General features: G+C 35.9%; 1 protein-coding gene across 6 annotated transcripts in view; it reads left to right on the top strand.

Annotated features, from left to right (window-relative positions):
- Positions 1-10,830, top strand: part of KDM6A (lysine demethylase 6A) — a 204,510-nt gene extending 193,680 nt beyond the window's left edge. For all 6 annotated transcript variants that reach the window (XM_044235737.1, XM_044235739.1, XM_044235738.1 and 3 more), the window contains 3 exons: positions 6,060-6,186; positions 8,631-8,801; positions 9,958-10,830. In XM_044235737.1, coding sequence (XP_044091672.1) covers positions 6,060-6,186; positions 8,631-8,801; positions 9,958-9,987 — 328 coding nt within the window. In that variant the 3' untranslated portion in view covers positions 9,988-10,830. The remainder of the gene's footprint in view (positions 1-6,059; positions 6,187-8,630; positions 8,802-9,957) is intronic.
- Positions 10,831-13,376: the final 2,546 nt, after the last annotated feature.

The raw sequence follows: 13,376 nt of genomic DNA, 5'->3' as shown, positions 1-13,376 counted from the left end.
GGTTCCTTCACCACCTACTTTGTTAGTTCCACTTAAATTGCTGTGATGGTAAGTAGTTCAGTACATTTTCAAATGTCAAAAATGGAATGCCAAATACCCATTTTCCTCTGAAAAATTCAATGTTAGGCAGTTTCAGATTTAGGAGGAGCATATCAGATAGTATGCTGAGGAGTAGAAGGTTAATTTTCAGAATATACATTCTCTTATCAATCTCCCTATAATCTGCTGAGTTATTATACATTCTAAATACACTAATACCTTATAAGCCAGTACTGGAAAATAAATTTTCTAAAATTTCAGAAGTATCAAGTCCATTGAAAACCATTCCCCACAAACTTAAGTTCTTATCATATCATTTTGTCATACTTTGGACCACTTACAATGCACTCATTTTAAGATCTGTTTTTAAATGTGCCATTTTATATGCACAGTATTAATGCTTTATACTTCTCTGTGCCTTTTGTGTATATGTGATCATTATATGTTTGTTATTTTCTTTTCCTTTGTAATTTTCCTAAGTCTTTGGCTCTATGCTATTTGATATCTCAATGAGGTATTACTACAGGCAGGGCAGGACTGTGTAGCTGTTGGGAGTCCAGCCTGTCTTCAGACCTCAGCTGCTCCATTTATTGGTAGTGGGGACCATGCGCAGATCACCAAACTTACTAGCCTTTGTTTCCTTTTCTGAGAAAAGGGACTAATAATGGTATCTTTCTCATACACCTTGTGTAAGTATTATATGTGTCTTAGCATAGAGGAAGCACTCAGTAAATGATAGCTATAGTTTATAATTATTAATACTAATATTCTAGAAACCTCAGTCACCTTCTGTTTTTCAGGTATAATATTCATGGACCTAGGGCAGTGGTTCTCAACTGTGGGTAGGTTGGTCTCCCCTGACCCCCCTTCCTCAGGGCACATAGGGCAGTGGCAAGATTTGAACGGGAGGGGTACTGTGGATATTTTGTGGGTAGAAGTTACGGGTATTGCTAAGCATCCCACCATGCACAGGACAACCCCTCAAAACAACAAATTTCCCCGCCAAGGTAACAGTAGTGCCTCCAGTGAGAAATCCTGACCTCATGGGCTATGGACTTAACACCTTTTAAATAATCTGTCCTATGTTCTTTTTGGTGTAATTATTATACTTTTAGTTAGCATTCATTGCACAGTTTTTTTTCCAGATTAAAAAAAAAAACTCGGTTTAGTAATTATTTTTTAACACAGTTTAAGAATTTGACATGTTGAATTTAAATACTGATCACTAATTGCCAGACAGTAATTTAAGCATTTTATATAACACCTGTAATTCTCATAATAGCAGTAACAGTTAGTTGTCCTCTTTTTGCAGTGAGGAAACTGAGGCACAGAGAATATGAAGTATGTGTGGAGCTGGGATTTGAACCCAAGCAATCTAGCTCTAGAATCTGCTCTTATCTCCCCCCGCCCCCGAAGCTTGCTTTCTGTAGTCTCTTAAAGGCTTTTATCATAAAAATGTGATTCATGAAGTTGGTATAATACTAATGTCTATTGAAGAATAATGCTATAAATTTTAGACATTGTTTCCAATTTCATCACTTATGAAGTAAGAGGTTTGCACTGGTTCTTACTTCCTGATCATAAAAATCAGCAGAGACTCTTGCTAAAATAGATTTCTAGTCTCTGTTCCTAACAAGTAAATTCAGAGCTCTATGGGAAGAACCTTGGAAATCTCTCTCACAGTGGTCTAGATGAATCCTCTGATCAAGCAAGCCCCTGACATCTTAGACTAGATTAGAGCTCTTAAAACTAACAACATTTTTGTTTTCCCTTTTTTGGTACATATTATAGATTATTACCCTATCTACATAATAAAACCTTTATCATAAGCACAGAGGTTTTGGATATACCTTAAAGCAGATTGTTCATTATTAACTCCCTTTTCCCTTTGATTCTCATTTTTTAATGGATAAATGAGGTATACTCCAGCTCTGTGGTAATGTCCAGTTAGCCTAATAACTGATTAAGAGGGTATAGCCATGAAGACCATTCCATAGTTAGTATTGATCCTAATGCTATTGTCCTGAGGCTGGGTCTTATGAAACACCATTGGGTTAAATATGCAGTGCTTTAGGAGAACACTGAACAAACAAAATCTAAAAGTTCGAAAACTTCATCCTTATGGTTAACATTTGCTTTCATGCTTGATTTTTCCATCCAAGAGTTTAAAACTCTTAACTCATTTTATCATTGACTGAGACCTTGATTTTCAGCCATGTGGTTGGTTTCAGTGAAACCGTTAGATGTTTTACTGACTTTAGACACTTACTGTTGTAGGGGTATGAAACCCTGGTGACAGGTGGCAAGTGTGTTTCAGGGGCTTACATGTTGGCTCACTTTTCCTGGATGGCTCTTTAGTAAGAGAGATTGGTCAAGGCAGGGCGTCTCTTGGTGTACTTTTGTACCCCATCTGCTTCTTAGTGGCTAAGATTGTTACCATAAAGACTTGCTGTATCAAGTTAATCCATGTTTCATCTGTCTCCACACTGGTGTTTGGGAACTAACTTTGGAAACTTAGTTAAGTTGCCTCTGGAATGTCTGAGTAGTCCCCAGTGTTATCTTCACTTCGAAGTAGTGTACTAGCTTTATTCCCTTATTCTCCTACCCCAGAAACATCCCAAGATTAAAATCTTGTAGCAACAGTTGTTTGTTCCCTGAATAATCCCCAGCTAGCTTTATTCATGGCATTCCTGCTGCCTGGAAGATGCCTTCCTCCTACCTCTCCTTCTTGCTCACATCTAAATTGACAGCTTCTTTATGAAATTCTGTGATTTCCCATCTCCCCTCAGTGGAAGGTGAACAACTTCCTTTTAGCATTCATGGCATTACTTCATCTTTTGCCCAATGTATTGATTTATGATATTATTCATAATTATTTGTCCTGTTATCTTCAGTTTTCTTATTCTGCTATTCCAAGTATATTTGCATTTCTATCCCCTGTGTAAAGCAGTTTTACTAAAATTCTATCCCTCTTGAGGTTCCATCTTTGCAGATGGGTTTTTGGGTGGATTAGATTCTACTGTATAACATGCCCTCAATCAGCCTCTTCGTTGTGGTTTTCTTCCAAGCCAGAGCTGTCTTTAATATCCCCTGCCTTTTTGTGTAGTCTTTCATTCACACAGCTAAACACAGGGTCCTGAAACCAGACTGATCTTAAAAGTCACAGAATTTTCTGCTTTTCTAGCTCCTAAAATCATTTCTGACCCTGTTCCTAAAATGCATTTGTTAAAAACAACATCTTCTATCCTCTACATTTTTATACTTTTTGCTAGTGATTTATTATTTTGTTTTGAACAAGTTGCATTTTTAATTGCTGTAAGATAAATTTATTAAAATTCAGCAAAACTAAAGGGAAGAGGAAATGGCAGCAGTGATTTTGTTTGACTCTTACTAGTTTTTAGCTCTTCAGTACACTCAGCTGTTGTCCTCACGTAAAACCAAAGCCTAAAAGCAGAACCAGATGACTGTTAAGTCCTGAATAGTATCTGTGTCTTCCCTAGGCATCCTTTCCCCAAATGTTTTTATTTTCTATTTATTTTTCTCTACCCTTCAGTTGAATCACATCCTCTAGGACAGGCTTATTGCTGTGGGCTCCAAAAGAGCCTCTCTCTCTCTCTCTCTCTCTCAATTCTCCTTCTGTTCCAACTGCTACCTTTTGGAAATGGGAAGAAACAAAAAATTTTACTGTTAAGGAAAGAAACCAAAGGGCAAGGGGGAAACCACAGTTTGGTTATTTGTTGTCAGACCACATTAGTTGGACTGAAGATTTTTTAAGATTCTAGTATCTCACAAAATAAAAATTCTGGAGCTGTGATCCCAGAAGCAGCATATTCATGGCTAGTATTTACTCTTAATGTAACTCTGGCTCTAACCCTTTATTGTTTATAGGAAAAAAATACATACTAATAGCCTTCTTCTGGATAAAACTACCAAACGAGCTATAAGTTATAAACTACATCTAACTGCCAAAGTAGCCCATAGCACTGGAGATAAAACTAAATTCGCTGAGTAGAGTGGAGTAATGCTCCTCAGAACCACAACCAGACTGTGCTGGTAGAGCTTCAAGAATTCTATCTTCTAAAGAGATGAGGGGGATCAGGCAGGTAAAAAGAGACCAGAAAGAAGAGAGCACAGTGTGAGCTAGTGAGGGGAGGCTTGACATTTTGTTTTCCCAGACCCCTAGCCCAGCCACTTAAAAATTAGCTTCATAACATCAGGCAAATGGAGCTTCCCTGAGCCCTAGTTTGCTCATTGGTAAGATATGGAGATAAGAGTGCCTCTCACAGGCAGAGAGGGCTGTTGAGAGGTCTACATGGCATAACATGCCTGAAGCACCTCATACCATGCCTCCTGTTTCTTATTTTTAATTATTCATGTACTTTATTTGTTATTTTATTATTTTTCTCTGTTTGTTCACACGAGAGCGTAGTGGAGTGTGCAAATCTTCCAAAGGTACCTGCAAAGTTTTAGGCATTATTTTCCTATGAAAGAGACCTTGTTTTGAAGCCCGGCTTGGCAAACTTGTTTAGTGAGATCAGCGGTTTCAGAGGTGAATTGTGTGTGACACAGGAAAGGGAAAACGGAGGAGCAAGTACTGTTCAGGAGTTGGTGGCATACTCTCGAGTTCTGTCTTCTTGCTCTTCTTTTTGCCATGATCTGACTTTCTGCTTGCTACCTCCCCTGACACATCTCCTCCCAAACACAGCTGTCCTGTGTTTGACTTGGAAACCACAGTCTAAAGCATTATTTTGCTTTTAAATAAGTTAAACACAAGAATTGTTGAAGCCAGATTAAGAGGGAAGTTCTTTGACTATGATACTGAAAAGATCTGCTTTTTAACTGTAAAGTTGCTATTGTTTAAGGTTTGTTACATAAATTAATAGGTTTACATATATTTTAGGTCCATATTTTTACCTTGGCTTAATTTACATGGGTTCTGATAAGTACCAATTCTTTAACCTTGTAGCTTAGGAAATAGCAAGGACATAGAAATTCAGAGAAATCAAATATGCTGTTATCAAGCTTTAAATTTTACTTGTAAGTAATTGGATGTTTATCTAGCACCTACTGTATGCCGGGCACTGTCCTAGGCAACAAATAAAACAGACAAAAACTTTGCTCTCAATTAGCAGTCAGTTGCTAAACTCATTTCCTTTTCTTTAGGGTATTTTCATTGTCTGCATTTTAGAGCTGCAAAGTGCCTTAGAGACCATCTAGTCCAACTTCTCTTTCAAATGGAGAACCCAAGCCACTAATTCACAGGAGAGTAAAAGAGACTTTAGCAGACAAGTTCAAGTAATGACAGCAGACTATAGGAAAATCAGCACAAATTGTGAGAATTCAGTATTGTTAGCATTATAAGTATGAATTTAGAAAAGGCATAAGTTATAAGAAGAGTTCACTTCTGTTAATATAAGTGAAAGATTCTATATTATCCTCAAGTTAAAATCAAGTGATGTCACTTTTCTTCTTTAATGCTATAGTGAAACCAATTTTGTGTCACGCAGTAACTAAATGTATAGTTTTCTGTGTATAGAGTCAAACTTTTCAAAAGCAGCTGTACAAAATGATGCTGTTTCTGAGTGTCTAGGTAGTGCTGACAGAAATAATGTGCCTTCCTGCCTTAATAGAATCCTAGCAGTTGAGATTTGGGATTTAGACCCCTTATGTCGAGGATGAGGAGATTGACTCGCAAAGAGGTTAAATTGACTTGCCCAAATAAGAGCCAAATCTAGCAACTTCTATTTAAGCAAGGAGTCAGGTTTTGTATATTAAGATCACCGTATTTTGATATTCAGATATCAATTAATTTTCAACTTTAAGTGATACAATTTTGTCATCAGACTTGCTGAGCATTGGCCTTATTTTTTAAATAAGAGAATATCCAAGAAATTGACCAAAAAAAAAAAAAAATTGATGAAGTTGCAGATACTAGAACCAAGTCTCTAGGAGTATATCTTTGATGCTAAAGATATACAGTTTTCTGTTGCTGGTCACAAATAATTTTTCCCCCATAATAGGTATTGTCTTCTGAGAACTCTGAAGCAATGTCAGACATTGAGGGAAGCTCTCATTGCTGCAGGAAAAGAGATTATATGGCATGGGCGGACAAAAGAAGAACCAGCGCATTACTGTAGCATTTGTGAGGTAAGTAACTATTGTTGTCCAGGATTGTTTTATAAAGCCTCTTAACTCTCTACTTTTGGTTTCTCTTTGGCTACTTTTATTTTAAATTTATAAATTTGTAAGTCTATAAAATTTATAAAGAATACTTATACTCCTATCCTGCATCTTACTGTAATTGACATTATATTCAATCTTGTTACTTTCTTGTTACTTAGCTGTTACATTAAAATTTAGTCTCATGACCTACCATTTCACTAACAGTGAATTAACTCTAAAAGTAATTATGACAGAGTCATTTATCTAGTAGATGTTTAACAAATGATACTTATCAAGAAGTTTAGTCTTGAGATTTTAAACTGGGAATAATCCAGATGTAAGCTGATGATAGTAAACTGGATGTAGTTAAGTATAGCTCCAGGCAGATTAATGCTTGGCCTCTCTGGTACAGTTCGTAGAACACTGGTCAGTCTTCTGTGGCCAAGGCTTGCAAGAGAAGCAGTAACAAATAGTAATGTAATACCTGTTCTGAAGGAGTTTACATTCTACTTGGAGAAGACAAATTATAAACAACTAACTGTAATGAACATGGGACTGTGGTGAATGCAACAGAATTAATGAGATCTTACTGTTAGGATAACACCGAGGGGAAAATGACCTAATTTTCACTTTTAGTATTGGCATAAGAATTCCCCAAAGTATTAACATTTGAGTCCATCCTTGAAGGATGAGTATGACTTCAGTGGGCTAAAAAGTGATGAGAATTGGAAGTGGAGCGAATGTTATTACGAGCTGTAGGCACAACATGGGAAATGAAATGGCTTGTTCAGAAAAGGGTAAGTAGTCTGGTGTGGCTGGAATACAGACTATACAAATTCAACCTACAAGTCTAGGTGGGAGGAACCTTTGCAGAGCATCTCAAATGATTTTAAGGAACTTGATATTTATTCTGAGGTCGTTGAAGCCATCAAAAGATGTTGATCAGGAAGCCATGTTGGATATGTGTTTGAAAGAGAAATGTGGTTGGAGAAAATGGAGGTAGGAAGCTGTTGCAGTGGTTTTACGAAAGATTTGTTATCTTAAGGCCTGCATGAAATTGCAATAGGAGTATTAAAGAGGGAGAGGAATTAAAAAATATTTAGAAGGTAGGGCTGCCTGCTTGGCTCAGTGGGTTAAGCCTCTGCCTTCAGCTCAGGTCATGATCTCAGGGTCTTGTGATCGAGTCCCGCATCGGGCTCTCTGCTAGGCAGGAAGCCTGCTTCCTCCTCCCCCACCCCTCCCTCTCTGTCTTCTTGTGATCTCTGTCAAATAAATAAAATCTTAAAAAAAAAAAAAATTAGCAGGTGAAATCCACAAGACAGCTCATTACATGGCAGAAGTGAGGGACAGGTCAAAGAATGATCACAAATTGTCTGTCTCAGGTCACCAGGTTCATGTTGTTTCCTACTGATAGTAATGGTAAAGTCGTGAACACTGGGATTTTAATTAACACACTGTTCAAAGAAAATAGGACGTGATGAGAGGTTTCTGTCATTGAATAAATACAAAGATACACCAAAGCCAGGGATATCCGTGATCCATTCCAAACATTGAAATTCTGTATTCAGACATTGACTTTTATTTGAAATGATTGACTCCATCAGCTGTTTTAATGTTGTGCAACCTGCAAAGTTAAATCTTTGAGAGATCAGATAGGTAGTGGTTAGGTTTGTTATACCTCAGGAAAAAACCAAGATGAATGAATAAACTTTTCAGAATGCTCCTGTCCCTTAGTGTTATTTTTTGTCCCACCTGAACCATAGCAGCTCATCAGTCTTTCTGTAAAAGGTAGAGGTATTTCTAAAATCATGCTATACTCATGAATGTACCTTTTGTAGAAGCAAAAGGAGCGCCTGTTCTTAACATGAGGCTTATAGCTGAATACTCAACTGTCACCTGTCAGTTTCCTTGTCTGTAGTAATCAGATTATATTTATTCAATGAGTGTGTTTTGAGATTTGTTTTAACACTGTGCTATGCTCTGGAGGTGCAAAAGTGAGTAAAACATAGTCATCTTTGAGGAGTTCAGTCTATGGAAGAAGACCACTATCCACACCCAGTGCTCTGTGATGAGTACTGTTACAGAGAAGTAAATGGAAAGTAACAATCACTTTCTTCTGCTCTTATACCATTGTTTCAGATTTAAAACAAAAACTGGCTGACCTTGATCAACTTTTAAATTAGGCTTTTGCGAGCGGTTGTAAAAGGTTTGTCATTTGCATTACCACCCATGTCTTTGGGTTTGGTGCAAAATAAACCTGGTCTATTTAAAGATTCTCAGACATGGCAATGTTTTTCTCAGTACTTACTCTTAACCAGAGATCACTGTCCGCAATTCCATGTAAAGTAGAATTCTATGACTATACTAAAATAGTACAATAAATAAATACCATTCTCTCTATTGAACTCCTTTTCTCTTGCATAAAATAGGTGGAGGTTTTTGATCTGCTTTTTGTCACAAATGAGAGCAATTCTCGAAAGACCTACATAGTGCATTGCCAAGATTGTGCACGAAAAACAAGCGGAAACCTGGAAAATTTTGTGGTGCTAGAACAGTATAAAATGGAGGACCTGATGCAAGTCTATGACCAATTTACATTAGTAAGTGAAATCAGCATGTGAGTACATACTTAGCTGGATAGGGAAGCAGCAGTGTTTGTTCTGCCACCTGATAAGTAGGAGGTAATGAAATACTTAAATTTTCCTTTTGCTTGTTAGATACTACATGAGGAAATACTCATATCATTCCCCTCTCCTTCACTTCCAAGTGTTTCCCTCTCCTTCACTTCCAAGTGTTTATGCCTATAAAATTGGCATATTTCATTTTCAGTTTTCTTGCTGGGTGAGTCCAAGCCTAAATGATGTCACCATAATTACATTTTAAAATCTTTCTGTGCTTTTAGAACACTATCATATCCTTTATGCCATTTGATATCAGTTGATAAAATGTGTACATAGGGTTAGTAGCGTCCACAAAATGATTCAGTAAGTGTGGTCTTAAATAGACTTCTGCTTTTAGAGCTAATTATATGTATTTAAAATTCTGTCCTTGCCAGAAGTATTAACCTTATGGGAATATTTGATGGAGCTTAACTTCCTAATATATTATATAACCTTATGAAGTTCAGGTATACTTACAAATATTACACAGTTTTTAATTTTAAGCAGCAAATGCTTAGATGGAAGCATTTTACTCTAGCACATCAATAGTTTCATGAATAGAAACACAAATATGATTTATGAACTGTTGATTTCCTCTAATACTTTTCTCTGCATACATAATCAAAAAAACCGAATTATTGAAATGTAAGTCCTAGTTTCACTTAAGTGGTCTTTAAGATTGCTTCAAGAAGAAGAAAATTATCCAGAATATGTTAAAATTGAGATAGCTTCTGAAGCCAGTCACTAATGAAATTATAATTGATTTGTGAAATCATTTCCCGTAAACCTTTTTTTTTTAAGCAATCTAAAAAATGGTCAGCCTAATAACATCCTAAGAGCTTTTAACTAATGGGGGAAGTACAGAAAAATGTGGGCACACTGAGTAGAATAATGGCCTCAGACCCTTAGGAAAATTGGCCACACGGGAGACAGTAGTTAAGGGAGTTTCTGTGTTGACATTGTGTAGCAGGCAGTTAAACTTTCTTTTGAGAATTGTTCCTTCCCCTACCTTCATAAGCAGACTGTGTTTGTAGCCTTGAGCTAGGAAATGCTATTAACCATTTGCGTGCCAAAGTAACGTACCTTTTATTTTCAGGCTCCTCCATTACCATCCTCCTCATCTTGATATTGTTCCATGGACATTAAGTGAGACCTTTTCTGCTATTCAGGAAGTAACTCAGTTCTGCACCACTGGTTTTTGTAGCTATCTCGTAAGGCTGCTGGCTGAAAACTGTGTCTATGCAACCTTCCAAGTGCGGAGTGTCAACCAACTGGACAGGGGAGAGCACTGCTCCTACTCCAGGACTCTCACAAAGTGATCAGCTGTACTTCAGAAAAAAAATAATAAATTCCATGTTTTGTATATATCTGACAAAACTGGCAACATCATACAGACTACTGACTTGAAAACAACCTCTTTTATATTTCTCTATTTCTGGGCTGATGAATTGGTTTTCATCTATCTTTTCCCCTTCAGAATTTTCCTTGGAAAAAAAATACTAGCCTAGCTGGTCATTTCTTTGTAAGGTAGTTAGCAATTTTAAGTCTTTCTTTGGTCAACTTTTTTTTAATGTGAAAAGTTAGGTAAGGAACTTTTTTACTGCTTTTATGTTTTTCTGTCTTGTTTTGAAACCATGACGGTTATTACACTTTTGGTTCCTAAATAAAATGTTTAAAAAATTAACAGCCAAGTCACAAAGATAATGGATTGCACATAGACTAAGGAATAAACTTCAGATTTGTGATTTTTGTTTCTAATCTTGATGTAAATTTACACTATTTATAAATACATATTTATTGCTTGAAGATATTTGTGAATGGAATGCTGTTATTTTTTCCAGATTTACCTGCCATTGAAATTTTAAGGAGTTCTGTAATTTCAAACACTACTCCTATTACATTTTCTATGTGTAAATAAAACTGCTTAGCATTGTACAGAAACTTTTATTAAAATTGTTTAATGTTTAAAGAGTTTTCTATTGTTTGAGTTTTAAAGAGACTTTATGTACAGTGCCCAGTTTTTGTTCATTTTTCAAATCTGATTATATATATTTTATATATACTTATGTATGTATATATAATATATATAGAAATCTGGATATATATGTATAAAGATTTAGAACTTAAATTTTTCTCGTTTTAAGTTTCAACATCTATGGTAGATTTTTGAGGTGTCTACTGTAAAGTATTGCTTACAAAAGTATGATTATTTTTAAAGAAATATATATGGTATGTATCTTCAAGACCTAAAATGTCAGACTGGTTTATTGTTAAGTTGCAATTACTGCAATGACAGACCAATAAACAATTGCTGCCAAAACATAGTATAATAGTAGAAAACAAATAGTGATTGAACTTAAGATTTTAAAGGGAATGTTACATGGGCTTGATAAATCTTGTACATCGCTAAGTAGAGTTTTATGTGGAAACAAAAAGGTCCAGATGAAGGGCTCTATTTTAGAATGCAAATAAATTGAGAGACTTATTTTTTAATGTTAGGCAATTTTGAAATTTCATGCTTTCCTGCTTGCATGATGTGATTGGGGTGTTGGGGGGAGAGTCTACAAATCCATATCTGGTAAAAATACAGCAAGCTATATTAGCATTAACAAGTCACTTCTAATTAACAGTAGTATTTCATTTTATAACAATGGTACTTTGCATTTGGCACATACTCTCTTTTTATCACACTGTTCTTTATAAGATTTTCTAGGAAGCTTTAGTGAAAAAGCATAGAGAATGCTAGAAATGGAGTTATATTTATGACTAAAGAGAATTTATAATACTGTCTTGGGAAATGCCGTGCTGATTGCATTAATCAAGTATTCTTGTTCAGATAGTTTTGGAGTATGTTGTCCTCCTAGAAACAGTTCAAAGGCTTGAAAGCATGGAGATACTTTATTTAATTAGTTAATTTGGTAAATATTGAATATCTACTAGCAGCAATCATCTCTCGTTTATAGCTTCAGAAGGAAATACTTACAAATCTATTTTAGTTAAGGAGCAAGAGAGCTTGTCTAAGTGCTGCTTAGGATTTGTAACCACTAATATTTTTGAAATAATACAGACTTTTTTGCAAATAAAAATCACGAGCCAACTATCGGAAGCAAAGATTATAAGAATGCTAAAGATACACCTAAATGTTTCTTAGCCAATTCTAGTTTATCTTACTGACACAGTGTCTTATTTTCTATGGTTTTATCAAGATAGTTTATTGCCAAGATTAATAGAGGTTGTCTGACATTTAGGAGTAATTTAGTGCTATTTCACCAATACATACTTGTAAGTTATGTCAAGAATAATACTTGCTCAACTTAATCTTTGAATGGGTAGAGAGATAGAAATCAAACACATCAACATTACTCTGAAGTATAACTAGATAAATTCCTGTGTAAACTGCTTTCTTTTCATCTATTTAATATCCTTTATAATTTACATTTTTCCGGTTTCAGAAGAAATAGAAATTTCTTTTTACTGCTCTATGTATAGGTAAATCCCATTAAAAGCACTCTTTCTCCAGATGCCTTAATAACACTCATTGTTTAGAGAAAGAAGCTAATGACAAAATGTATAAAAAAGCAGATGGTGATCCAGACAGTGGGAGCTCAATCATATTCTTTTCTCTTTGTAACCAGTTAAATAGGAAATCATGTACCATCAGTAGAGCAGTTCAACTTGCTTTTTAACCTATTTATGTTAATTTTTTTAAAGTGGCTTTTTCATTTTGAATTAAATCTAAGTCGGTTTCTAAAAGTGGTAAATTGACACAGTCTTCACAATTTCAACTGAAATCTAATATAACATGATACTATGAATTTAACTGAAATGAAGTGTCTGCTGCTCAGAACCTAGTCATTAAGTCTTTAAATTATTGTCATGTGTATTTTCATTTAGTCAGTATATTTAGCATCTCCTAAAAGGAAATCTAAGATGTGATCCCTGTCCTCTGTCCTCTCCACACATATCTAATATAGAAGATTGATGAAATACATGAGGCAAAACCTAGAAGAGGTAACAAGAAGGGTAGTATCAGGGCCTGTATTTTAGTGCGGTTTACATCACACCTTCCTGCGCAAAGAGGATTTGGCCAGGGGGTTGGGGGAGCACTAAAAGAAAGGGCAGGAAGGCTCCAAGATGTGGGAAAACTGCTCTGCCATGAGCGGTATTTATACTTTACCCTGTACTTAATATGGAACCGTTCATGGGATTTAAACAAAAGAGCAGCACTGAGTTGCAGTAGTCTTCCTGCCTGTTTTAACACACTCCATCTATCCTGTATGTTGCTGCCAGAGGATATCTCCAAAGTAGGGAAATTTAGGGGCGAGAGGATTTGGATTTGAGCTTTGGATGTTGGGAGGTTGGAAATAAGAGCACAGACTGGGAAGATAAAGTTGAATTCCACAGGACCCATAAGATGTCTTCAAGTGAGTGGGGTGCTTCTTACCAGAATAGGGAATACAGAAGTACGGTTCTGGAGGCAGAAAGTAACGAACTCCTTGTAGGGCATCTAAGTAG

The sequence above is a fragment of the Neovison vison genome, chromosome X (assembly GCF_020171115.1).
Source record: "Neovison vison isolate M4711 chromosome X, ASM_NN_V1, whole genome shotgun sequence".
Lineage (NCBI taxonomy): Eukaryota > Metazoa > Chordata > Mammalia > Carnivora > Mustelidae > Neogale > Neogale vison.
This window is presented reverse-complemented; position numbering and strand designations above follow the sequence as displayed.